The sequence below is a fragment of the Aotus nancymaae genome, unplaced genomic scaffold (genome assembly GCF_030222135.1).
Source record: "Aotus nancymaae isolate 86718 unplaced genomic scaffold, 86718_ANA_hifiasm-v0.15.2.pri h1tg000007l, whole genome shotgun sequence".
Classification (NCBI taxonomy): Eukaryota; Metazoa; Chordata; class Mammalia; order Primates; family Aotidae; genus Aotus; species Aotus nancymaae.
The window spans coordinates 55,472,572-55,497,621 of NW_026988418.1; the positions used below are offsets into that span (position 1 = coordinate 55,472,572).

A 25,050-nucleotide genomic window follows, 5' to 3' on the forward strand; every position below is an offset into this window, starting at 1 on the left:
TATCTCTCCCCAACTCCCCACTCCCCACTGTCCCTCCCCTATTTTCCCCCAACAGACCCCAGTGTGTGATGCTCCCCTCCCTGTGTCCATGTGTTCTCATGAAAATCATCTTTCAAAGAAAAGTGACACGTTCACCCCAACCCACACTGAACTTGCTGGGTGAACCTGCCAAATATTCTCATGCCCCCATGATTTGACACTTTCTTTCCCTTATGAAATCCTTCTAAACACCTCCTGAGACATCAACATCCTTAGCTCAAATTACTTCCTCCTCTGGACTCGAGAATTCCCTATACACCTCTGTTGTAGCATCCCTCACTGCTTCCAGTGACCTCTGCATGCTCTGTCTCTCCTACAGACTTCTATGGGGAAAGGGTCAGGTTTGAATTCTCCTCTTAAAGCACCTAGCCCAGTGCCTGGTACATAATGCTGGGCTTGTTTGTTGAATCTTACTTACTAATGTGCATGTATATTCCCAGATGGAAGGGATCTGAAATACCGTAGCACTGTGAGATACACTGAGCTTTGTTCCTGTAAAAGTGCCTCTGAGTAACCTTAGACAGACAAGAGAGGGATGATCTTCAAAGAACCCACACCCAAGCCATTTGCTCTTCCCAATCTCCCATACCCCCGCAGTCTAAACCAAGCCCTACGTCTGCCTGTGACCGCCCTCTGGTGGTGCTTTAGGGTAATGACCACACAAAGACGCAGGAGTTGCTGGGAGGGTCTTTTAATAGATGGTTACTGCTGTACTACAGGGTCAGAGGAGCGCCGTGTAAGCAGCGTCAGAGGCCCGTGTTCAGCCCAAGAATGTGGATCTTCTCTCCCTGTTGATCACAGTGGGTAGGTTTCTTCAGAAAAGCCCCAGAGGCGGGGACCCGTGAGCCCCAAGGTTAGAAGTGAAACTGGAAGGCCTCGGTCACATGCTGCTTCCACGCTTCCAGGCTGGGCAGCAAGGAGGAGATGCCCATGACGTGCCAGGTCTCCCCATCTGACACCAGTGAAGTCTGGTAGGACAGCAGCCGCACGCCTGCCTCTGCCAGCAGGCCTGGAAATAGAAGAAACTCCTGGTTGGCACAGGGCATGGGGGTGGAAAGGAGTGAAGGATTGGTAGCAGAGTTAGAAGTTCTAGGCTTCTGTGATCAAAGGTGCAATGAGGGAACGATGGTCTCAGAGTCGAAGAGCTGAGATGGGAGAGCAGCAGGGCATCTGCCCAGCTTCCACTGATATTCCCGACTCTCTGGGAACGCCATGACCATCAGCTGTAGCTCTCGACTTGCTGATCGCTAGTTTTATCCAGCCAACAGCAAGGGAGAAAAGCAGGAAAGGTCCCTTGCGCAGCCAGCAAGGATGGTGAAATCAGGCCCTTCAGCGTTTGAAAGCACACCCTCTGCCAAACAGCAGCCCAAGCCCCAGGGCACTGGGGCAGGTCCAAGATGCCCACCATGGCTGGAGGCATTGCAGGCTTTGCTGCAGCTGGGCTGGCCACCAGGGCCGGCCACAGGCAGGAGTATTAAGAAACCTGCACTCAATGTCCCTGAGCTCCTGGGCTATGGCTCCACAGGCAGGTCCAGTGTTTTTAACATGGCGAGCTGGGGACCCACCGCTGGGCAGGAAGAGAGGCTCTGGGCCCACCCCGCCATGCTGCTCTGTGACCCTGGATAAGGCACTTTCTCTCTTCGAACTGAGTACCCACTCCCTGAATGTTCTGAAAACTGGCAGGACAGACCCTCTGCATGGTGTAGATACAGACACACCCTGGGGCATGAAGAGGGGCTGAAGGAAGGTGGGTAGAGCTCAGTCCCAGGGCAGACCCCACCCCAGCCTCAAGGGCACCAGCCAGCCCTCCAGGGCCCTCCTCACCAATCATGGTAGGCAGCATTGCAGGGTCGGAAGTCTGAGTCCGGAACAGAAGCAGGGGCAGGCCCCTTCGGAGAGGCACTTCTGGCCTGAAGACAGCTCCATTGAGCCCCTGCAGCACAGGTGTGGTGCCCTGGACCAAGCCCACAACCTGGTAAGGGGCGCCTGCCAGGGCCACAGCCAGGAGACATTCCCCGAAGCCCTGCTCCCCTGGTGCTGCCGGGCTGTGGGAGGTGGTGACCTGCAAGAAGGCAAGGCGACAGTTACCCCTCCCGGCTGCACCGCGTCCACCCTCCTCTCGGCCGAATCACCCACTGGTGGGACGTAGGGCTCCAGCTTGGATAACGTGCTCAGTAATTCAGGACCAGAAGGGAGAGAGCAAATGGATCAAGCTGTGTGCCCCTGGGCATCAGCTTCCTGGAAAACCCATGATCTCCTTAAAGGGGAGGGCAAAGGAATCGGCCAGGCACAGGGAAAGGCTTGGAGGGAAGCAGGGAGGAAAGAAAAGGAGGGAGGCAGGGCTGTGAAGAGACTCCACTCTGGCCCCTCCTGCTCTGACACAGCTTCCCGCACAGCATCAGTGGCATGACGGGGAGGCAGGGGTGGAGGGGAGCAGAGGGGTGAGGACATGGCAGCTCTAATGCCTATCCCTTCTGCCAGCTCCCACTGGCTGAGCAACAGACTTTGATCTAAACAGAGAACCAGAGGGAAAGGCGCCGACGGGAAGCCGTGCGAGGCAGCAGGATGTGCTGCTTGCTCGCAGAAATCGCAAGCGCATAGGGAACCTGGGTGCTCTGGCATGAGGAGCCCTGAGGGGAGTCAGGTAGAGTCAGACACACTGGCTGGTCATTTTCTCTGGCCGTGAGATGGGGACGCTGCTACTGCTACTGGTTTCGTTCCCACAGCACTCACACACAAAGCAGTGTCACCAGCCACACTCGGGGCCAGCCAGTGTCTCTGTTTTGCAGATGAAGAAACCAGCTACCCCTCATAGGTGGACAGGGTGGTGCAAGACTGGCACCTAAGCCTCCGCTCAGTGAACGGGCTCTGGAAATGTGGGGGAGGAGGGTGGCGCTGACAGGGATGGGGAGGCAGCGTGAGGGAGGGGGGCGCACATTGAGGCCGGCCTCTTTCACCAGCAGCTTGGCGTTCACCAAGTTCACATCCGCCTGCTTGGAAGCCTCCTTCAAGAGGCCGACGATGACTGCAGGGCTCAGGCAGTTCCCAGCATTCTTCAGGGATGTTCCTGCGGACAGAGAAGCTACCGTGAGGTCACTGCTTGTCGAGCACCACCGGAGGGGGCAGGAAGCCGCTGGCACCTAGATCTGGACTATGGGCTCCTCGCTGCCCTGGGGACCCCAAGGGTAGCCTGCCCCAGGCAGGTCTACTTACCCTTCAGTGGGCTCAGAGGAGGCATAATCTGGGTCCAAGCCGGGAAACCCAAGATGCTTTAACCACCTTGAGAAACTCTGCTCCGAAACTCAGCCCAACTCCACTCCCCTCCTCCAATCCAGCACCTGGCTTGTTATTCTCCCACGGGACACTGGAAAATTCCCTACGCTTACCGCTCCTTGGCACTCAGAGCCTTGCCAGCTTCAGGAAATGAAACCAGAAAGAAGCAACTGAAGCAAGTGCTGCCCAGCTCCCCGCCTTGTTTCCTTCGGAGCTTGGACACCCAGGCCGCTGGGGACCCCCTGGTTCTGCCCTTCCCGGGTATTGCCAATGTCTGGGGTTTAGCTGCCCTCACCCTGCAATCTCTCCCCAAGCGTGGGGCGCTCAACAGTCCATGGGGAAAGACACGCCCCTACAGAGTTAAGGAAACTGGAGCCCTCCTTGGTCACTCAGCCATATCTGCACAGTACTGGATCCACTGCGAAGGTGGCCACAGCCTGCTCAGCAGCCCGAGGGGTGGACAGAGGGCACTGCGCTCATTCCCATTCCACAGCTGAGCAGGCACCTTCGAGGGCTGTCAGACGGCCCAAGGGACCACTTTAGTAAGTCACAGAGCGCAAAGTGTCCTCATCTGCCCCTAACTCTAACTTTACAAGTGAAGAATCCAAGGGAGAGTCTCAGAAGGGAGCATCATACAGCAGGCAAACGGCAGGGCCACAAACCAGAATCCAGTGTCCTGTTGCTTAATTAGGTCCTCCCTCCAGCCATCCTACAGCTTCTCGCATGAAACTCTTATCTTGTAGAGGTCTCCCTTGCACCCAGAACATGTATGTCTTAAAAATACTACATAAACATGATTTGTGAAAATTCAGTATATCTTTCCAATGACTTTTTCTACCCCTCCCTTTTACCACCCTCCCACCAGTAGTAAGGGAGTGATACTCAGGGCAGGGTCCAAGCCAGCCCCACTTCCTCTCACTAACCCCTCGTCCTGCAGCAGATACACCCAGCAGGGCAGAGCCCACACCCCCCTCATCCCCTCCTCCCCCTCCCTCTGCAAGCTCCCCAGCTCACCTTGTGTTACCACCTGGATGGTCCCTTTGGGAGACCCAGCCCAGGCTCGCATCAGTGTCCCCAGAGCTTCTGCCAGACCAATCCAAGGCTTGGTGTGTGGAGAGAAAGCGCTGGTAAGGGCCTGGGCATTTACCTGCAGAGGATGGAGGAGCGGGGCTGTGGTCAGGAAGAGGCATCGCAGAGTCTGAATTAAGGTCTGGCTGCCAAGACCCAGCTCCACAGGAAAGAAAGCATAGGGTCACTCATGCCTTGCTGCCTGGTGGGTGACAGCTTCCATCAGCCCCAGCAAGAGGACAATGACTTGTTCCTACAGATGAGGAGAGCCAGAAAAGGATGCAGAAGGCCACAACCACTCCAAATGATTCCTCTCGTGGAACTGTGTCCTACCTGGCACCCTCCATGGGAGACTTGTTTTGTCTGCACTGGGGAAGGGGTTGGGCAGCACAGTAAAGGTGAGCCTTTGACACAAAACACCCAGAAATCAAAGATAACATGGATGAAGAGTGACGGGTCTTCTCGGGCAGTCCCAATTTGCCTTCATTTTTATTTTCTACCTTGACTTTTTTAAAGTGAGTGTTTACATTGCCACTGAACACTATGATCAATTATCACAATGTTTTGATGACCGTGCTTCAAGTATCAACCCACGTGAAGTCCACCGTGAGGCATGCAGTGACACTGAGGGGACAGAAGCCACATATCCCCCAAAAGTTGTAAGTCTAGGATCTGGCTGGCTGCGCACCCCCTCCCCACCAGGGGCCTGATAACAGAACAAGCTTGTTCTGGGCCAAAATGTCAATTCCATTTTGTGGTTTAAAATACTCTGGTTCTGAGTTAGGCATCTGGCCACTTTTATTGAGATAACTCGTAAAGTCAGCCATCTAAGAAAGATGTGACTCAAACAGGCAGCTACAAGATGTAATTAGAAGGAAACACAGATGCTTCTCTTTCTGTTTTTATAAAGATATCACTGCAAGAATTCTTTTTTTTTAAAACAGAGAGAATCGCAGTATTAGAAATGACCGCTGAGGCGGGCTTCACGGGAGCCTCTTCAGTGCGGGAGGCGGCAGGTCTGCAGGCTTCTTGCTGCAGGGACCCTGAATTCCCTCCAAGGGGATGCAGAGGGGAAGGGCGGTGGGGTGGAGCAGCCAGCTGCTGGGAGACCTGGAGCACCATGCCACAGCAGCTGGGGCTGAGGGCCTGAAGCAGCAGAATCAAGTCCAAGTAAGCGGCCCCGTAGGCAGGCACCTCACGGCATCTCTGTGCTCTGTGTGAGCCTGCAGAGTCCGTGCTGGGGAGGTGCCCGTCACAGGGATCCTGAGTAAAAGGAGGATTCGCAGTCTTCCCTGGATTACAGGTGGGAGAACTCCAGGGAGGAGTCAGGCGCTTTTGGTCACCAACCTGACCCTAATGTTATTATTCTGTGTCTGAGGCTGGAACAAAATTGAACTGGAGAAAATGCAGGAAAGAATCAGGAAAAGATATTTCCTACGTCACAAAAATGTCTTTTTCTAAATGGCTACTCTGAGACCATTTGCTGGTGTGGGTGGACAGGTCAGTTTGCCTAAGGTTAGTTATTCTGACCAAGAGGTTTCACCTCCTAAGACATTGACATTTTGTGGTCCATTGATGGAACTTACATTAGGGAGTCCCTTTCAGGAAAAGCCCTGGAATGTCAACACTACCTAATGGTAATGGCAATACATCGCAAATCTGCGATGGGGAGGGCAGACACCTGCCTTCTGAGCAGGCTGAAAGGCTGAAACCTTGAAGCCCGGATTGACTGGCAATGGTCATGAGCGCAAACCTCAGCCTGGAGCATAAGCCACATCCCCTGGGAGGAACGAACCTGCTCAGAGGTCGGCCAGGTGCAAGATGAATGAAGAAGAGCGCTCTGCCCCGAGGAGCTCCAGAGCGTAGAGGCTGGAGGAGGACGCAGACAGGTCAGAGTCTCTGCTCACCCATTACTGTGCTGCCGGTCCTAGCCCTGATGAATTCCGTGGACTGCGTGGGGCTGCTGGGTGGCAGTAGGCACCCTTCCTTCCTCAGGATGGAGGAGGCAGAGAGGCCTGGAAGGCTGGGCTCTCAATCCAGAGGTGGGAGGGCGGAACCAACATCCCGCTCTCTCCTGCCACAGTGCCGCCCTTACGAACGAAAATCCCCTGACTGAAGGTCAGCCAGGACAGTTGGGAACCCCCAGCCCATTTCCCTGACTCTTTGAGGGTACTAATTCGATGGCCTGAGCCCACCCACACAAGCTGCAGAGAGGCTTAAGTCATGTTTTTTTATCCTCAGGGAACTTAGAATTTAGGTTAAGTAGAAAGATTAAAAAAAAAAAAACACCTTATGGAACTGAACCTTAATAACAAGAACGTGGTTGATTAACCACAGAATTTGAGAAGGGGCTGGAAAGGCCAAGCCACACTTCCCAAGGAGGTGGCAAGCCCCTGGAAGCAGAGCTATGCCTCCCTCACACACCTGTGTCTCCCAAGGGCTATGACAGGGTCTGGTACCCAGTGGAACTTAAGGAATATCCACAAACTGAATGAATGACACAGGACTTGTAAGTCAGATTAAGGTCGAAGGAGACGCACATGCCAGGAAGGGCTTGATGGAAGCAAAGACAAGAAGCGGGGTCTTATGCCGTGATTTGGGGAACGTAAGGGGGCCAGCCGGCATGGAGGGCTGGTTTGCGAGTGGGTTTCTGGGGAGCTTACAGAGTGCAAACTTTCTACACGGGCCATCCCCCACCATGTCCCCACCTGCTGCACTTGGCTGGCACCCAAGCAGCACTCCATTCCCAAGGCATGTGGAGAACAAAGGAGTCTTTCTCCAGAGGCTGGGCCTGGGAAGGGCCACAATCTCTGCAGCAAGACTACATTGTAACAGGCCCGAGCCGGGCTCTCTGCTGACAAGGCTTCTGTTATCAAGGCTGGAGATGGGAGGCTCCCACCCACCCTCTCCGGAGAGTGTTGACTCAAGCAGTTTCCCTTATCTTCTGTTCCCAGAGCTGAATCTGTTCACCCACACTGTCACTAGCCCCTACAAGACGCCCTCCTTCCTTTCCTCCCTCTGACTCCTGGCCCCCAGCCCCAGGTGGTGATACTCACAACCCCCGTGAGAGATTTCCCCTTCACCATGTCCACGAACTGAACAGCAATTTCCTCCCCACAGCGGCTCTGTGCCTCCTTGGTGCTGGCGCCCAGGTGGGGACAGCTGATGACATTCTCATGGTCCACCAAGGTTCGGTCCCGTGGTGGCTCCTGCTCAGAAAGAGATAACTCTAGGTTGACTGCCATGGACTGTTCACACCCACTTGGGCCACCCCAGGGAACTGGACAGTTGGAGGGAAGGCAGTCGGGGTGCTGCTGCCTTCCACTTCTGTCTTGTCAGGGTGGTCACTGGACTCAACAGTGGGCTTCCTCATGAATGTTCCATCTCAGCAGAGTGGACAGAGCAGAAAGTGTGAACCAGATTCAGATCTCACCTTCACCACTTACCACCTAGGTACTTTGGGGCAAACCCTGATCTAACCCTCGGTTTCTTTGTCTGTGAAATGGGTTGATCCTATCTCCCTCACAACATTACCGTGGGGATTATGCACCTTTAACGTGGAAGGTTAAAAAAAGCTGGCCGGGCACAGTGGCTCACGCCTGTAATCCCAACACTTTGGGAGGCCAAGGTGGGTGGATCACGAGGTCAAGAGATCGAGACCATCCTGGTCAACATGGTGAAACCCCATCTCTACTAAAAATACAAAAAATTAGCTGGGCATGGTGGCGCGTGCCTGTAATCCCAGCTACTCAGGAGGCTGAGGCAGGAGAATTGCCTGAACCCAGGAGGCGGAGGTTGCGGTGAGCCGAGATCGCACCATTGCACTCCAGCCTGGGCAACAAGAGCGAAATTCTGTCTCAAAAAAAAAAAAAAAAAAAACTAGTGGTAGCTACTGCTGTTGTTCCTGGGTTTTTTTCCTGAAACTCAGCCCCTGCATCCATGCAGCACTTGCTGTCGATGGCCCTCGCTGGACTCTTAGCGGTGTCCTGCTCTTCACAGACACTCCACACAGGTAACCGCATCCTGGCTCTCCTCAGCACAGGCTGCCCGTCTGTGGCTCCTCCGCCCCGCCCTGCGGTGTGTTTTCCACCCTCTGCTCACTGAGAAGATCGCCCTTCGGAATGTTATTTACGCATCTTCTGCACATTCTCCTGGGGGCTCTGTTGGTCCCACTGAATTTTGATCATGTAACCCTGGGTATCCCGGCCATGCATAACCATGTAACCCTGTAATCCCGGCCAGACCATAATCAGTAACCCCAAGAGTCCCTTACCACCAGCAGGTGGTACAAGAGAACAGGAGAAGGTTCTGTGTTAGGGAGGATAGTGATACAAAGATGGACAAGGTTTGCCCTGCCTTCAGGGAGCTTATAATCTCAGAGTCGAAAAAGATGAGCAGGGTTACAAACCAAAAGGCACTGTATGCCCTAGGTTGGGAGTAGGCGGTGAGTGCTACAGGGGCTCAGAGAGGGCCAGGGACCTTCCCAGGACACACAGCTAGTAACCAGTGAACCACAACCACCCAAGCCAAAGTCCACGCCCTTTCCCTTCTTCACGGGGAGAAGCCCCAACGTTGGGGGCAGGATCTCTCAGGAGAGGAGCCAGCAGGATTAAAGGGCAAAAGTACTCTTCCCTACTGGATCTGGTGTGCGGCTGAGCCTGTGCTCCCGCTGGGAGAGCAGCCCACCCTGAGGACCCTGAGGGAATCCTGCCAGTATCCCCGCGCTTCTGCCTACCCAGGAAGAGAGAGGGGAAAAGGAATGCCGATGGATACTGGAAAGGACATCTGCTTGGTAATGGGGCTGCATTTCAATCAGGGTTTTCTAACAACACACCAAACCCCTTCTCTCCCTGCCCCAGACCCTCAACCACAGAAGTGATTTGTGGCTCTATCTTTGTCAATCTGTTAGCAGTCTGAAGAGCCTGGAATCAGGAACCGAGTCCCCTCTGAAACCTGAGTTTTGCAGAAAACCACATAGTTGCCTCCATACCAGGCTCCGCAAAGGCAACTCAAATCACACAGGTGTGTTTTTGGCAGTACAATTTTCCCGTTTACCACGGATGAAAGAGACAATAAGCTACAGGCCTTCTGTAAAACGCCAGGCTTTCCTGGACACGGGCCTCTCTGCTCCCTAACTCTCCCCTCCTCCTGACACTGAGGCTGCAGGCACTTACTTCTGTAAACACGTCCAGCGCAGCCCCGGCACACTGGCCCGACTGCAGGGCCCGGAGCAGGGCGCCTTCGTCCACGATCCCTCCACGGGCGCAGTTCACCACACGTACTCCCTTCTTGCACTGGGCAAAGGTGCTGTCGTTCAATAAGCCTGGAAGAAAGCAAAGCGTCTTCCTGCTGGGGCAGCCCCGGGATCCCCACGCCTATCCCTGGCTCCCAGGGTCTTCCCTTTCCTCCAGCCAGTTCCTTCCCAGAGCCCCTCTCCTGCTGGACGGCAGCCTCCTCGATCTCATCTCTTCCTCTGCGGATGCTCCGGGGCAGCAGTCCCTGTTATGGATCTGGGCCAGACTCAGTTTAGAAACATCTTAGAAATTCTTGAGATCTTACTTTTTCAAATCAGAAAGCCCTGCAGGGGCTGCAGGAAGCATCCACGGAGTCACTGGTCGTCCCTGTGCCCAGCTCACCTAGACCCCAAGCACTTCCAGCTGGCTCGCCCTCCCCTATCTGACGCAGGGGCATCTAACAAAGCACCAGGCTCTGCAGGACCTGGATGGACCCCCTCCCCACAGCCGGTTCCCAGCGCCTGCAGAAGGCCCAGGTGAAGGGCCCATTTGTTAACTGGTCTGTGACTTCTGTGCCAATCCACAATGTAAGGATGCACCTACCTGTGGTGGAGGGCAGGAGAGGAGTGTGCACAGTGATGAAATCACAGAGAGGCCAGATCTCCTCCAGGGGCAGCTGCTGAACACCAAAGGAAGCCGAGACCTCTGAGGAAATGATGGGATCATAGCCTATCGTCTGGTCAGAAGACAGAGAGAGGGAGGAAGTGTCATTCTTAATTATGAGTATTGTTATTCTTAAGAATGGCATGGCTGGGCACGGTGGCTCAAGCCTGTAATCCCAGCACTTTGGGAGGTCAAGGCGGGTAGATCACGAGGTCAAGAGATCGAGACCATCCTGGTCAACATGGTGAAACCCCGTCTCTACTAAAAATACAAAAAATTAGCTGGGCATGGTGGCGCATGCCTGTAATCCCAGCTATTCAGGAGGCTGAGGCAGAAGAATTGCCTGAACCCAGGAGGCGGAGGTTGCGGTGAGCCGAGATTGCGCCATTGCACTCCAGCCTGGGTAACAAGAGCAAAACTCCGTCTTAAAAAAAAAAAAAAAAAAAAGAATGGCAAACATTTTGTGAGCCTTTGCCATATATTCAGTACCATGCTCAGCTTAATTAATTCTCCAGTTTAATTCTGATGACAGCACAAAGGTGCTGGGATGGTGCCTGTCTGCTTGAGAGCTGAGGGAAGCAGGGGGTCCACAATGAGGAGGGGCACTGCCAGAGCTCAGAGGAAGGTGTGTGTGCCTCCACGCTCTGACCGCACACAGATGCCACAGTCGCTCACGTGTGTCTGGACCAGGTGGAGCTTGGAAGTCCTCAGAAAGCAGCGAGGGAGGGCAGTCACGTGGGGAGCAGACAGCCGGGAAAGGGAGGAGAAATGGCAGCTGCAGCTGGAAGGTCCAGTCCAGAAAACAGACAGGTGCCCCAGGTACTAAAACAGAGTGAGCAGAAGCGAAGCAGGAGGGCAACAGGGGTGCAAGGCAGGACCCGGAGCGGGAGCGACAGCGCGTGCCCTCTCAACCAGGAGGCCTGACCCGCAGCCTCCCGCAGTCACGGCCCACTGCGTGGAAAGGCACAGGTCAGTCCCCCTGAACAAGGGTCCTCAACCCTAAATAAAGGAGCAAGGCGGATAACTGCAGTCATCCCTCACTCTCACATTCAATCACTGGGAATTATTTGAAGAGAAATTCCCCTTAACCCCGAGAGAGAACGTAAGAACTAGATAAAAACACAGCACAGGACTTTCACAGCAGTTGTCTCTGGATGGTGGAATTATTTTCGTCCTTTACTTTCCTGTGCTTTCAAGTTCTCCACTACATATTCATAAATTATTTTTGAAATTAGGGATACAGAATAAATACTTTAGGACATAATGGGAAAGCTGGGTGCCAGGGCTCATGCCTATAATCCCAGCACTTTGGGAGGCTGAGGCAGGAGGATCACTTGACCCCAGTAGTCTGAGACTGGCTGGGGCAATATAGTAAGACCCTTCCTCTACAAAAATATTAAATAATTAGCCAAGTGTGACGGCACACACCGTGCCGCTCAGGAGGCTGAGCCAGGAGAGTCACTTGGACCTCAGAGAGTGAGACTGTAGCCTAGGTGACAGAGCAAGACCCTGTCTCAGAAAAAATAAAAAAGAACATAGTAGGGAAGAGGATCAAATTCAGTACTTCTAGGGCAGAAGCTGAAAATGGTTATGAGTAAGGTGAAGCCTCTGGATCCCTCTTTTCATCTTTAGCCTTGTGGAATAAGGAAAGCCAAGTGGTCCCACACTAATGATCAGGCAGGTTTTGGGGAAAGATACTGCTGCCCCCACGCCCTGTAAGAACTGCCAGCTCAGAACACAGGTGGTCTTTTTCAGACACTGCTGCTCTCCTCGGCTCTAACCCACTCATTTCTTTTTTTTATTTATTTATAAGTTTTTTTTTTTTTTGTGACAGAGTCTTGCTCTGTCGCCAGGCGCCAGGCTGGAGTGCAGTGGCACGATCTTGACTCACCGCAACCTCCCCCTCCAGGTTCAAGCAATTCTCCTGCCTCAGCCTTCTGAGTGGCTGGGACTACAGGCGCGCACCACCACACCCAGCTAATTTTTGAATTTTTTTAGTACAGACTGGGTTTCACCACGTTGGCCAGGATGGTCTGAATCTCTTGACCTCGTGATCACCTGCCGCGGCCTCCCAAAGTGCTGGGATTACAGGCATGAGCCACCGCACCCAGCTAACCTACTCACTCCTGGTGGGGAGAAGAAAGTGTCCAGGGGAGGAGGCAGGGTCCCTGCCATCATTGTCACAAGTCTTCTTTGTCTGCTGGCTCTGAGGCCAGCAGGAACAATGGCCCTGTTCATCTCTAATCCAGATGTATTTTTTTTTCTCGCATGGAGTAGGGGAGAGGAAAGGAATACCAATAGAAATTGTAAGATCCAGACTGGCTGACGTCTGCTTCGAGCTCAGGAGCCAAGAACAGCCTGGGGGCTGGCAGGAGAAAGGACGCTGCAGGCTGAGCCTGGCCCCCTCCACAGGCAGGTGCCTGGGGCTGCAGGGAGAGGAGCAGCTGAGCATCTTCCTCAGTGGTCAGCGAAGCACTGACTCAGCTTCCTTCTTTCACACAGAGTATCTCATTTATCTGCAGATGACTGCCGGGAAGGAATCTCACTGAGCAAACCTCTGTTCTCATTTTCCATTTGAGATAACCAGGGCAGAAAAGAGGTGAACTCAGCTAGGGGTTGGGGTTCCAACACTAGGAGACAATGTTGAGGGGATGGAAAGAAAGGGTGACATCAGGCCCAGGACACACATGCCTGCCAGGGTCCTGATGTGTCCTGGAAAGGGTCAGATGTCCTAATACACAGAAATTGGAGCAGCTGTGGGTACACACCATTCAAAGACTACTCCCGGAGAGAAGCCTTGGGGAGAAGCATGAAGGGGTTCCCTCACCTCAATCCCAGCCCCAGGACAGACTCCTGATGTTGATACAACAGAGGAAGCCTCACTTTCTAAGCAGGACTCCAGGGAAGCTGGTGACTCCTAGCTGCCTGAGGTCACAGAAAGCAGCCCTGAGAGGCTGGTTGGTATGCTGGCTCAGCAGAGCAAAGAGGAGAGCAAGGAGGCCTCCCAGTTAAAGAGGCTCTGAACAAGAACCTTCAAGGTCACGCGCTCTCTCTGCCCCATAGCTGAATTTTTAATTTAGCATTGGAACTCTCCCTACCAGTGCAATGACACCTTAAACAGAGGCGCAAATATAAAAACAGATCAGTTCAAAGCTGCAGAGGTGAAGGCTCAAATTGCCACCACCTGCTGTCCCCCTGGGCCCCTCCTTGCTCCCACCTGTGTCCTTAAGGCACCTTGCCAGAACCTGAGGCTCTGAGTTTGAAAATCACTGCTCTGGGCAATAAACATTCCAGGTACCACAGTGGGATAGGAGCTGCCTATTCTGGAGAGTGTCTGTCCTTGGAATAGCTAAGCAGCATAATGGCATGGCACAGGGACTGTTTAACTACAATGGATCGTGAATAGAGTTGGGTGGTATTGGGCAAAGAGTGCCAGCCTGGAAGGCTGAGCTGGATTCCACCAGTTCATAGCCACATTACCTTCAGCATATCATAGAACCTTCCTGGGCCTCAGTTGCCTTATTTATAAACCTGGGATAATCATTCTGACCCCACAGAGTCATTTCAAGCACGGGAGCCGACACAGACCTCAGCAAACATTAGCTGGATCTGAAAGAATCACTGACGACTGGTCCCTCAGCTTCAACGTCCGTCCCGCTGGGCTAAAGTTGGATTCATCGCAACGAGGGCGACAAAGAAACTGTTAAGAGATGCTTGTCTGTTCCCTCCTGGAAAATCTTGATAAGAAAGCACAAGGCTCACCTCTTGAAACACATGCTAAGGAACACACCAGCATGAATGAGTTGAGTCTCTCACCTGTTATTCAGCAACACTATCAAGAAAAAGTTTCGGGCCGGGCGCGGTGGCTCACGCCTATAATCCCAGCACTTTGGGAGGACGAGGCAGGTGGATCACGAGGTCAAGAGATCGAGACCATCCTGGTCAACATGGTGAAACCCCGTCTCTACTAAAAAAACAAAAATTAGCTGGGTATGGTGGCACACGCCTGTAGTCCCAGCTACTCGGGAGGCTGAGGCAGGAGAATTGCTTGAACCCAGGAGGCGGAGGTTGCGGTGAGCTGAGATCGCGCCATTGCACTCCAGCCTGGGTAACAAGAGCGAAACTCCGTCTCAAAAAAAAAAAAAGAAAAAGTTTCACGCCGACAGAACAGTACAGAGCATAAGACCTGTATGACTCAGGCCACAGGCAGGCTGCAGGCTGGTCAGGCTAGAGGGTGGGGAATGTCCTCTCCCTTGCTCCGAAAGCCATACTTCTTTTAATGCGGCCGAAGGTCACATTACCTTTTCTATCAGCTATGCCGCTGATAACCACTGCTCTTTTGTAAACCAAAGCCCTGCTCCCCCAGAAAAGCTTCTGACAAATTTCCAGGGAGGGTGCCCAACCATTCTAGCCTTCATATGTCTTTTCGGGCCCGATTCCACACCCTTAAGTATTAACTACCTGTCCTTGCTTAAGTATTAACTACCTGTCCTTGCTTCCTGCCACCCACAAACGACTCGTGGTCCAGGCTGTTGATGAGAATGGGGGGCAAGGCAGAGCCTGGCACTATCACAGACAGTCTCCCTCCAAACTGAGGTGGCCCATTCTCCAACAGCTCTAAGCAGAACCCCGAGAGTATCATGAAAGCTCTCTTACCGAAGTCCATATCTGTAAACAACCCGAATGCCCATCATTGACAGAATGGCCAAATAAAAAGCAATTTATCCACACAGCAATTCCACACAACTGTTTAAAAGTGTGATAGATTTAGCTGTTCTGAGATAAACGTTTTTTTCTTAACATCCTGAACAATATTCTATTCTTTGCAGGCACAGAATCCATCCATAGGCATGGAACTAAGTGCATTCTGTGCAAATGCATAGAAAAGTCCGAGATGACATGCTAAATTGACGTTACAGTGAGGAGACCAGGATTCAGATGGTAATCAAGTATAGCCTTGTCTATGTTTTAGTTTATATGAGAATGCATTCCTTTATTACATGATTAAAATATAATTTTAAGTAATCCAGATAAATGACATCCAGGAATTTCCATACTCTACCAGTTTAATAATGATTTCCAAAGACAGAATGAGGCTAGTTTGAAATAACTTGTGTTTAATAAACACTGATCCTTATTTACTGTCTGGAAGCTAATACACCTCTTTCACAATCTGTTCAAGAATCTTCCTTTCCCTTTAGAAAATCTTGTTCTCCAAGGCAATTAGAACATCGAATGACACAGGCTGGTGATCTCTCTGCCCTGAGACAAAATTCACCCAGACTCAAAAGTATAATAACGACGTGGTCCAGGTAAGCAGCTGAGCACAAGGAGAGGCCACTTAGACCCTCCAGAATGACGAGGTCCAGGCAGCTCCAGAGGGGCTGAGGCGGGACCATCCAGGCCATGTTTCAGGGGTTTACAAAAGAGCATATGCTGGAAGTGAGACAGTGAAGAATGACTCTCAAGAAACACAAGGTAAAGGCAGCAGCACCCTCCACACTGTGCTGGAAATGAGAATAAAACTTTTGGTGGGTGACCTGCCTTGAGGCACAGATTTACACTGAAATGAGCAGGCCGTAGACATCTCTTTCAATCAAACACACGCCCGGAGGTGTCAGCCATTTCCTGACACTGAAGCTCAAGGTCCCTGATACCCCTACACCTCCTGGAACCAGCCCAGGGCAGAGAGCTGGGCAGTGCCAGATGGACAGACAAGCTTAACTATCACCTTAATCGTTCAGGAATGAGGTGGGGCTTTTCACTGCTGAAGTCTACATGATGAAGAATGTTGCTGAGCCAGGAATCTGATGCGTAGTGGTGCCACGGAGAAGGAGGGCCCAGGGAAGGGGAGTCACGGGGAAGAGTATCCCCTGGGGAAGGGGGCAGGAGCCTTGGATCGGCCACTGGCCTGGAGCTTCATCAGTGAAATGCTCACCCATTTGGCTATGTGTGATCTTAGTTTTACTTAACCCCTGACCTCTGCCTTTTAGATCAAAATTCTCCCTGGGCTAAACCTTGACCCTTGATCCCTTAAAAAAGCAGATGGAGGTGGAAGTGCTCTTTGTGGCTTATGGCATCCCACCATCCCTGCACAGAGGGCAAGGCTGTGGTTTGTTTACATGATCAGTGATCCTGCTGAGCCGCATTCGCTGGGCTCAGGAATCCAGGGATCGAGAATATACTCGGCCCTTCTCAGTGCGGAGGCTTAGTAAAGATGTCTGGCTGACTTAAATAAATAAGGTGGGGGAGTGGAGGTAGGAGGGAGAGGATAGTCAGTGGGTACAATGGGTTGCCTACCAGGCTCTAGGCTACTGTCCCTTTGCTATGAGTCCTTAGGTATAAGCTTACAAATTCTACATGTCAATATAAAATTAAGTGTTAATCAATAAGATCCCTTCTAACTCTAAGAAGGTAGGAGGGATGTAGAAAAAGGGAGAGTTCCATGGCAGTTCTATGTAAACTTTTCTAGATCTGACATCATCTGGTTGTCAAAACTGTTTTTTTTTTTTTTTTTGAGACAGAGTTTCACTCTTGTTACCCAGGCTGGAGTGCAATGGCGTGATCTCGACTCACCGCAACCTCCGCCTCCTGGGTTCAGGCAATTCTCCTGCCTCAGCCTCCCGAGTAGCTGGGATTACAGGCACGAGCCACCATGCCCAGCTAATTTTTTTGTATTTTTAGTAGAGACGGGGTTTCACCTTGTTGACCAGGATGGTCTCGATCTCTTGACCTCGTGATCCACCCGCCTCGGCCTCCCAAAGTGCTGGGGTTACAGGCATGAGCCACTGCGCCCGGCCCAAAACTGTTTTCCTAAGGTTTGATAAAGACTTCCTGACTGCAGTTTGAACCCACAATCCCTGTAATGCCCTAAAACAGAGAGAGAACGGAGAGATGTCTGATAGCAGCCTTAGTGGGTTCATCTCTCCGGCCTGTCTGAGAAGCCCTGTAGATCCCCTCTCGTAAATGAATTGCCTCTCTGATTTGCAGGTTCTCCTGGATTAGCTCAAGTGGGCAGCACTGCTATTGACTGAAACCTTCCCTTAGCCAGAAGCCCGCTGAGCTCTCAGAGTAGGAAAACACAGAGACGTGGGGAAGGCAGGAGGCAGGTGTGATTTCTGAGACAAGTGTGAGGTCTTCCAGCTGCCACAGGCGCTACAATCATATCGTAGCATACATACAAGCACCTTTAAATCTTTTCTGGAATATGGAAGGAAACTAGGACAAATGGACCAATGGATGTAAGGCTCCACTGTGAGGCCACAAACTTGTTCCTGTTCTCTAAATTATCACAGGAAAACAGATACAACAAAACCAGGAAGGAGAGAAAGAATGGGCAAGACACAAGCGTCCTCCCTGTGAAGCAAGAAAAGTAGTCAAGGAAGTGACCATGTTCTCAGACGGACGCAGCAGCCACGGTGATCCTGAAGTCAACACAATAAACCTCAGCATTCATATTAGAGTCGAGCTCATTCAAGCAAAGCAATCTTCAGTAGGGAGCTCCCCATGTAGAGAGCCTGTGCACTGATTTTTCCTGTCCTCAAACTGGCCCCCTGCTCATTATAATAGAAAACACACTCCTGGGTGGAGATTGAAGGTGTGCCGAGTGAACAAGCATGTACAGCTGCTACTCATGTGCACGCAGAGCACCACCCGAAACAGGCTTACTAGTAACACCTCTTCCCACCTCCTTATGAATAATCACATAGAACCCCCATAAAGGGAGTTTCTCTAGCAATAATCAGTACTGCCTCATCCTTATGAGAATTCAGCCACCTGAATTCTCTCTCTCAAGGTGTACTATCTACTGTGCCCTTAACTTTCAAAATATTCTTTTTCCTTTGCAATAAATTCCTCAATACTGTACCATGTCTCTTTTTCAAATTCTTTTAAACTATGAAGACAAGAACCAAGGTCTCAAAACAGCCATCAACCCCTGGTTCACTGGCAGTCAGGGCTCTTCATTCATCCAAGAGGTAAAGGACCCCCACCAAGTATTCCCAGCTTTTTTTTTTTTTTTTGGGACGGAGTTTCGCTTGTTACCCAGGCTGGAGTGCAATGGCGTGATCTCAGCTCACCGCAACCTCCGCCTCCTGGGTTCAGGCAATTCTCCTGCCTCAGCCTCCTGAGTAGCTGGGATTACAGGCACGTGCCACCATGCCCAGCTAATTTTTTGTATTTTTTAGTAGAGACGGGGTTTCACCATGTTGACCAGGATGGTCTCGATCTCTTGACCTCGTGATCCACCCGCCTCGGCTTCCCAAAGTGCTGGGATTACAGGCGTGAGCCACGGCGCCCGGCCTATTCCCAGCTTTTGAGTCCAGCTCAGCAAGTCAATGTTCTCTCTCTCCTCGGCTTTAACGTTTATTTAGATAGGAGCTCCAAAAGAGGGTCAGACCCTCCTAGAACAAAGCTTCTGGCTTCTGCCCAGCCATGCCTCTTCCGAAATTGCTGCAGAAGTCTCACATCAGAGGGTTCCAGCAACATCTTACCTTCATCCCAAAGGACTGCATCCGGGTAGCCACCTCTCTCCCAATCCTGCCCAGGCCAAGAATTCCCAGGGTCTTTCCATTCAGCTCTGTTCCCATGAACTGCAACCAAACGGGCAAAAGGAAAGAAGCTGAAGTCAGCAATGTGAGTGGACCCTGGGCCCTGAGCCCAGGTGGGGTGAGTCAAGGCTGCAGCTCACCTTCTTCCGTTCCCATTTGCCATCCTTCATCGAAGCCGTCGCCTGGGGAATCTGCCTGCAAGGACAGACACAGGTTCAGAGGGCCCACTTGGACTCCCACCAGCCCAGGAAGGAGACGCAACATCAGGCTTTTACAGTCATTACCCATCACAGCCACTCCCCCGGGAACTGGGTCTGGGGGTTCAGGTTTAGGAACACTGATGGTGGTAAAGGGAAGACAGAAGAGAGAAACCCTTGGCAAGATGTGACTTAGAAACCCTGGGATTCCTGTGATCAGTCAGGCATCTGGGAGGAGGTCCGGGTTCCACCTTAGCCACTGAGGCATCAACCAGAGGGAGGAGTTTTTTACTTTAAGTGATTGCCAGTCCTCTAGGGTCTGCAGGGATAACTGAGTGGAGTACTGGGCGACTCTGATCAAGTTGCTCCAGGAGCTCAAGGAATTATTTTCATCTTCCTATCATAACCGATGATATTTTCTACTATTATGAAGAGGACATTGATTACTTATGCTTCCTTGAGAGTTTCTCAACCCCGAGGGTCTTAGACTACTCTGGAGTGGGTGGGTGGATGCCAAAGCCCAGACGCTTCCATTCTGTCCTGAATGTGTGGTCCCAACACTTTAAAAGTCACACCACCTTCCTGTCCCACCACACGCACACACTTCACAGCCTGTCTCCTCCTGTAGTTCAGATGGAAGTCTGAGTCTACATCTGTGTTTTTTGGAGACAGAGGAAGTGGCAATTAGGGCAACATTAAAGGTCAAAGGGCAACATATGTCCTGTGGGCCATGGGTCATCAATACATCTCTGGAGGCAAAAATGAGAAACATTGTTTGAGGAGCATTTTCTGTATTTTACATATCCTAAAATAAATGTTCAGGCACACATTAACTCCTGTAACATTCACAGCTGCACAGAGGGAGGCACTGGGGTTAAACAGCTCACCCCGGACCACCCAACTGGAGACACCTGACAAGATTCAAAGCCAGCAAGGTCAACCCGAGCACGGCCAGCCTCCTGAGTATTTAAATGCAGGCCTTTAACCTGCCGCCAAAATCCTGAGAGTGAGCGAGCATGCAAAGAGAGATCTCAAGATACTACTTCTCCGCTTTCAATTCACTAACTTCTAACACAAAAACATTCTCTCATCTCTACACGTTACCAGGGCATTGATTTCCATCTGAGGGTAAGGCTGAAGGTGGAGTCTGTCCTCTCCATCACAGAGCCCCACGATCTTACAGGTAAACTCAGGAGAACCTCAATACCAAGCCACATAGGGGACAAGCGGCATTCACCTCACTGCTCTGATCCATCAGACAGGTAGTAAGGACAGGGACTTGCCTCGAGGGACTGTTCACTTCTCAGGAAAGCTTGCCTGATAAAATGCCTTTGACCTAGGGAATTTGAGCCCCCACCTGGCCCCTCTCTCCCTCACATCCTATTTTCTTCCTACTGGACTCCAGAGTGCTATCAAGATATATGCATGTGACACCACAGAACATAAGAAATCCCTAAACCCTTTCTCTGGCTGCTACACCCAGCTGATCATGGAGCCGGTCCAGGTTTCAACGCTTTGGAATCCTCATCAGGCCAGACTGGAGAGGACCCTACTGCGGGTGAGGGGCTCACAAGAATTAAATGGTTGCTGGCCTGACTTACTAGAGGAGGAGATGGTAAGGCAGGCAAAATGGTGAAACCTACATTTGCTCATTCTCGCCTTCCTTCCGTTCTGTGTGCTGTTCTTCTGCACCTCAGGAGCCCCTTCTGCTCAAAGTCCCCACTGTGAGGCCCAGCCACGCCTGCTCTCCACCCACATTGGCCAACCCTGCAGAGTCTACATACAGTGCCATTCTTTCCTGCTGCACTCCCTGCTAGGAACAGGCTGATGAAACTAACGCATTCCTTCCCAGTAGGGTGCGTATTTTCTAGTTTTGATGCCTCTTTGATGAGTGAGGTCATGGTGAGTGATTGACAATGGAAAGCTTCTTTTAAACAACAGTACTTCAAGGATTCCTTTAAACAAAGGTGGTCTAGAAAAGGAGGGAAAGGATCCCTGGCTCCTAATCCTTTCCTTCCACCTCCAGAAAAAAGTGAGGTAATTAATTAGATAGAATGCCACACTGAGATCTTTTCCCCTTACTCAAAAAAAAAAAAAAAAAATCACTAAAGGTAATAGCTAAAGTGAAACCAAGGCACCAGGTTTCTATGCTTCTCCAGGGGGAGAGAAAGACACTCGGCCTAGATGTCCTGTGAGAGCCAGGGTGCCAGCTTGGGGGCCCCTTCTAGGCTCAGACCCTACTGTGAGCTGTCCTGTTTCGCCTTTCCCCCAGTGGCCTCCCTTCACCTATCAGTGAGTATCAGTGAATACCAGAGACCTCAGGTGGAAATTGTGGGGAAGAGTTAGAGCAGAGGCTAACTCCCCAAGATCCTCCTCCAGCAGGAGGGAAAGCAGGTCTTGCATGGGAAAATTAATTTCTTGGTCCCAGGTTTCAGGCCTGAGTAGATAAACAGGGAGTCCTTGATGCCTAAGTCCCCTCATTTGGGGAATCCATGGAGCTTCAAAGGGACCAACAACAGCTTCCTGCCCTGTTTACTGGGAGCCTTGTTCCTGCCCTTGACCACAGAAATGCTTGAACTGCCTGTTCAACAGAAGTGCTCCATGCAATCAGTTTTGCCAAATTATGAACCAACACACACTGAGACTGAAGCACATTCTGTGCCGTATCCATTTGATTTCTAGGCTGCCCCTCCACTCAAGAGGTCTGGAATTCCTGCTGGAAGAGCAGGAGTCTTGCCCACTTGAGTTTCATGGAGTTATGAACCCACAGGAACACACAGGGACCCTGAAGCAGGTTCTTATTCCATTCTTTTACAATGCAGATTTGTTAAGTGCAGTAACAGAGATAAGCCCTGAGGGCGAGGGGCTTCAGTGAGGGACATAGCCCAGCTGGGGAAGCCAGAAACTTCTTGGATAAATTAATACTGAAGCTTAATCTTGAAAAGTAAGCAGAGGGTACCTAGAAGCTGTCCATATCCTGCTGCCTGGAGCATCCTTTTTTGTTATTTCTAGGCAGCAGGGTATGGAGAACATTTGCAACAATTGGAGGCTACAGAAGGCAGAGCGTCTGCAGCGTGAAGAACAGAACATGAGTAAAGGGAAGTGCACCTTTGTGCACTAGGGAATCAGCATAATGAGTGTTGAATAGAGGACCTGAGGCCCTTAAAGGTTCTTAGCAGTCTGCACGTCACCTTCTTAGCAGTCTGCAGGTCACCAAGATGAAATGTTTCTAAGTTTTTCTGGGTCCATTTGCTTGGCAAGTGGTAATAATTGGCATATTGGAGAGACTAGCTTTGCTGAGAAGTCAGGAACTTACCTGGCCAGGCACAGGATCATCCCACAGGTGAGTTCTGCAGCACTGAGGCTGTTCCCATTGGGGGTGCTAAAGATCAAAGAAAACGGGGACATCAGTGGGCACAGACCCAGTACTCTCATTCCCGCCCCAGGAGAAAGCCTTGAGTGCAGGCTGTGCTCTCTCTCCTGCTCCATAAGCTGCCCAGTTCTTAGCATTCACCCTCAGACCCCTGCCACTGTCCAGGGTTATCTGATGTACCCTTGCCCTAAGCCAAGGGCTGGAAATTAGCCCCCTGCCCCTGGCTCTATGTTTCCCTGCAGAGGGACCCTTTAATTAGAGAAACACACCTGGTTTCTCTCTACCCAAATGCTCACTTCTCCCAAGGCAGAGAAGTGTCTCACATGGAGATTCGTGTATGGCTCAGCCCTCTTCTTTCTCCTATTTCAGGATCTACCTGCCTCCAGAAAGCACGAATTTCCTGCTGCTCCTACCATTGATCTTACCAAAGCCAAGTCTCTCAAATTCAGGGCTCACTCAGCCCATTGCCTACAGATCTTCAGCAAGTTACGCAACCTGGCTTTTTTTTTTTTTTTTTTTGAAACAGCACTTTGCTCTGTCACCCAGGCTGGAGTGTGCTGGCATAATCATAGCTCACTGAAGCCTTGACTTCCCAGGGCTCAAGCGATCCTTCCAGCTCAGCCTTCTGAGTAGCTGAGACTACAGGCTGGTGCCATGATACCTGGCTACTGTTTTTTATATTTCTGTAGAGATGGGGAGGCTCACTTTGTTGCCCAGGCTGGTCTCAATCTCCTGGGCCCAAGTGATCCTCCCACCTTGGCCTTCCAAAGTGCTGGGATTACAGGCGTGGAGCCCCCTCAGCCCCAACCTAGCTTTTATTAGTAATCTCCACCTGTCTGACTACTCTTTTTTGTTTGTTTGTTTGTTTTTTTGAGATGGAGTTTCACTCTTGTTAACCAGGCTGGAGTGCAATGGCGCAATCTCGGCTCACCGCAACCTCTGCCTCCTGGGTTCAAGCAATTCTCCTGCCTCAGCCTCCTGAGTAGCTGGGACTACAAGCGTGCGCCACCACGCCCAGCTAATTTTTGTATTTTTAGTAGAGATGGGGTTTCACCATGTTGACCAGGATGGTCTCGATCTCTTGACCTCGTGATCCACCCGCCTCGGCCTCCCAAAGTGCTGGGATTACAGGCGTGAGCCACTGTGCCCGGCCCCTGACTACTCTTTCTATCTCTCAACAAGCTCTGAACTGAGAAAGTCTCCTCATACCCTAAGTCACAGGGCAACGCAGACTATGCCCATTTTATAGAAGGGAAAATAGAGGTTGTATCCTACAAAACTGTTTTTCTTTTCTCAAAGGCTTTTTAGATTTTTGAAAGAATTTCATATGTGTTCATCCTTTTTATTACCCTGGGTCTGTCTTTTTTATCTCTGGAATGAAGGTTAATGAGGTTACTAGAAGAAAAAGTCAAGAGATCCTGTAAGATATCTATCCCATAAGATAAAGGGACTCTCAGAGTCTGTCTGTCTGCAAAACCACCTGGCTTCTCACCTTTCTGCAGCGAACAGACTGTATAGGGGAGCCAGCAGAGTGCACAGGTTAGGCCTGGCTACCTCTGGGTCCAAGGCTAGAACACGGGATGGGTTACATTTAACAGTTCTCCTGTTGACCACTGACCTCAGTCAGCTGACCAATTAACCTCTACCCTAAGCAGAGAAGTGCAGTGCAAGGGAGGGGAAAGGTCTTAAGGACAATGAAGTCCCCAAGGGAAGAGAAAAGGCTTAAGGACAAAGAGGCCTAGGGGTGGCCTTGCCATACCATCTAAGTGCCAGAACAGCTAGAGTACAGCCCTGGCATGCTGATGACCTCTGCCCCGTGCTCCTGCACAAACAGCTCTAAAGGGGACCCTTCTCCTCTTGCCCTGGAGCACTACAAGAGAAACTGGTGTCTTCACTCCAGAAGGTCCAGGAAAGTGGGGAGGGCAAGGATTCTAGTTACTAGTCTCCTAGCAAAGGTTGTGCCTCTGTACAAGCACGGGAAAGTAGAGCTGACACAAAGCTGCCAGGAACAGCATTAACAGAGGCAGAGGGGCTGAGCGGAAGCGGGAGGTGCAGATGCGCTCACTAACCTTCCGATTTCTGAACCAGGCTGCACGCACTGCACGTGGGGTGTGGGCTCGTGAACCATTCTGAGATTACTCAGGGACTCTCCATTTCAAACACTCTGGAACCTCCTGATGGCATTGCTGATATAGCGGTGAGCACAGCTGCCTTCCCACAACCTTGGAACCACTAAGCTGTATTTTGACCATGCAGGCCCTAGATCAGGCATCCTCCTGGAAGCCCTTCCAATGGACTCAGCTTTCTCTCAAGTGAGGTTTTTCTGCCCTGATGTGGTCAGTCTCTGCACTCACCCCTTGGCCCCCGCAGCCTCCACAACTCACTTCATGACCAAGACGCCCTTCCTTGTTGCGGCCTCCAGGTCCACGTTGTCCACGCCTGTGCCAGCCCTGCCCACCACCTGGAGCTTCTCGGCTGCGTTGATGACATCAGCGGTCACCTTGGTGGCAGAGCGGACAATGAGGCCTTCACAGTCCTGAAGCAGAAAAAACATTTGGGTCCACAGAGTCATTGTGCTAGAAATCCTAGAGCCTCAGGCACATCACTGCTTACTCCTGAGTAAGAGATGCATCCCCAGAACCTTGGGACGTCAT

General features: G+C 51.5%; 1 protein-coding gene across 2 annotated transcripts in view; it reads right to left on the reverse strand.

Annotated features, from left to right (window-relative positions):
• Positions 1 to 714: 714 nt before the first annotated feature.
• The window catches only part of PHGDH (phosphoglycerate dehydrogenase), a 33,323-nt gene continuing 8,987 nt past the window's right edge, over positions 715 to 25,050 (reverse strand). For both annotated transcript variants that reach the window (XM_012458833.3, XM_012458834.3), the window contains exons 2-12: positions 24,781 to 24,932; positions 22,340 to 22,405; positions 18,967 to 19,021; positions 18,770 to 18,868; positions 10,218 to 10,350; positions 9,555 to 9,703; positions 7,437 to 7,589; positions 4,327 to 4,459; positions 2,976 to 3,106; positions 1,864 to 2,101; positions 715 to 1,048 (exon numbers count right to left, since the gene is read on the reverse strand). In XM_012458833.3, the coding sequence (XP_012314256.3) occupies positions 894 to 1,048; positions 1,864 to 2,101; positions 2,976 to 3,106; positions 4,327 to 4,459; positions 7,437 to 7,589; positions 9,555 to 9,703; positions 10,218 to 10,350; positions 18,770 to 18,868; positions 18,967 to 19,021; positions 22,340 to 22,405; positions 24,781 to 24,932 (1,464 nt within the window). In that variant the 3' untranslated portion in view covers positions 715 to 893. The remainder of the gene's footprint in view (positions 1,049 to 1,863; positions 2,102 to 2,975; positions 3,107 to 4,326; positions 4,460 to 7,436; positions 7,590 to 9,554; positions 9,704 to 10,217; positions 10,351 to 18,769; positions 18,869 to 18,966; positions 19,022 to 22,339; positions 22,406 to 24,780; positions 24,933 to 25,050) is intronic.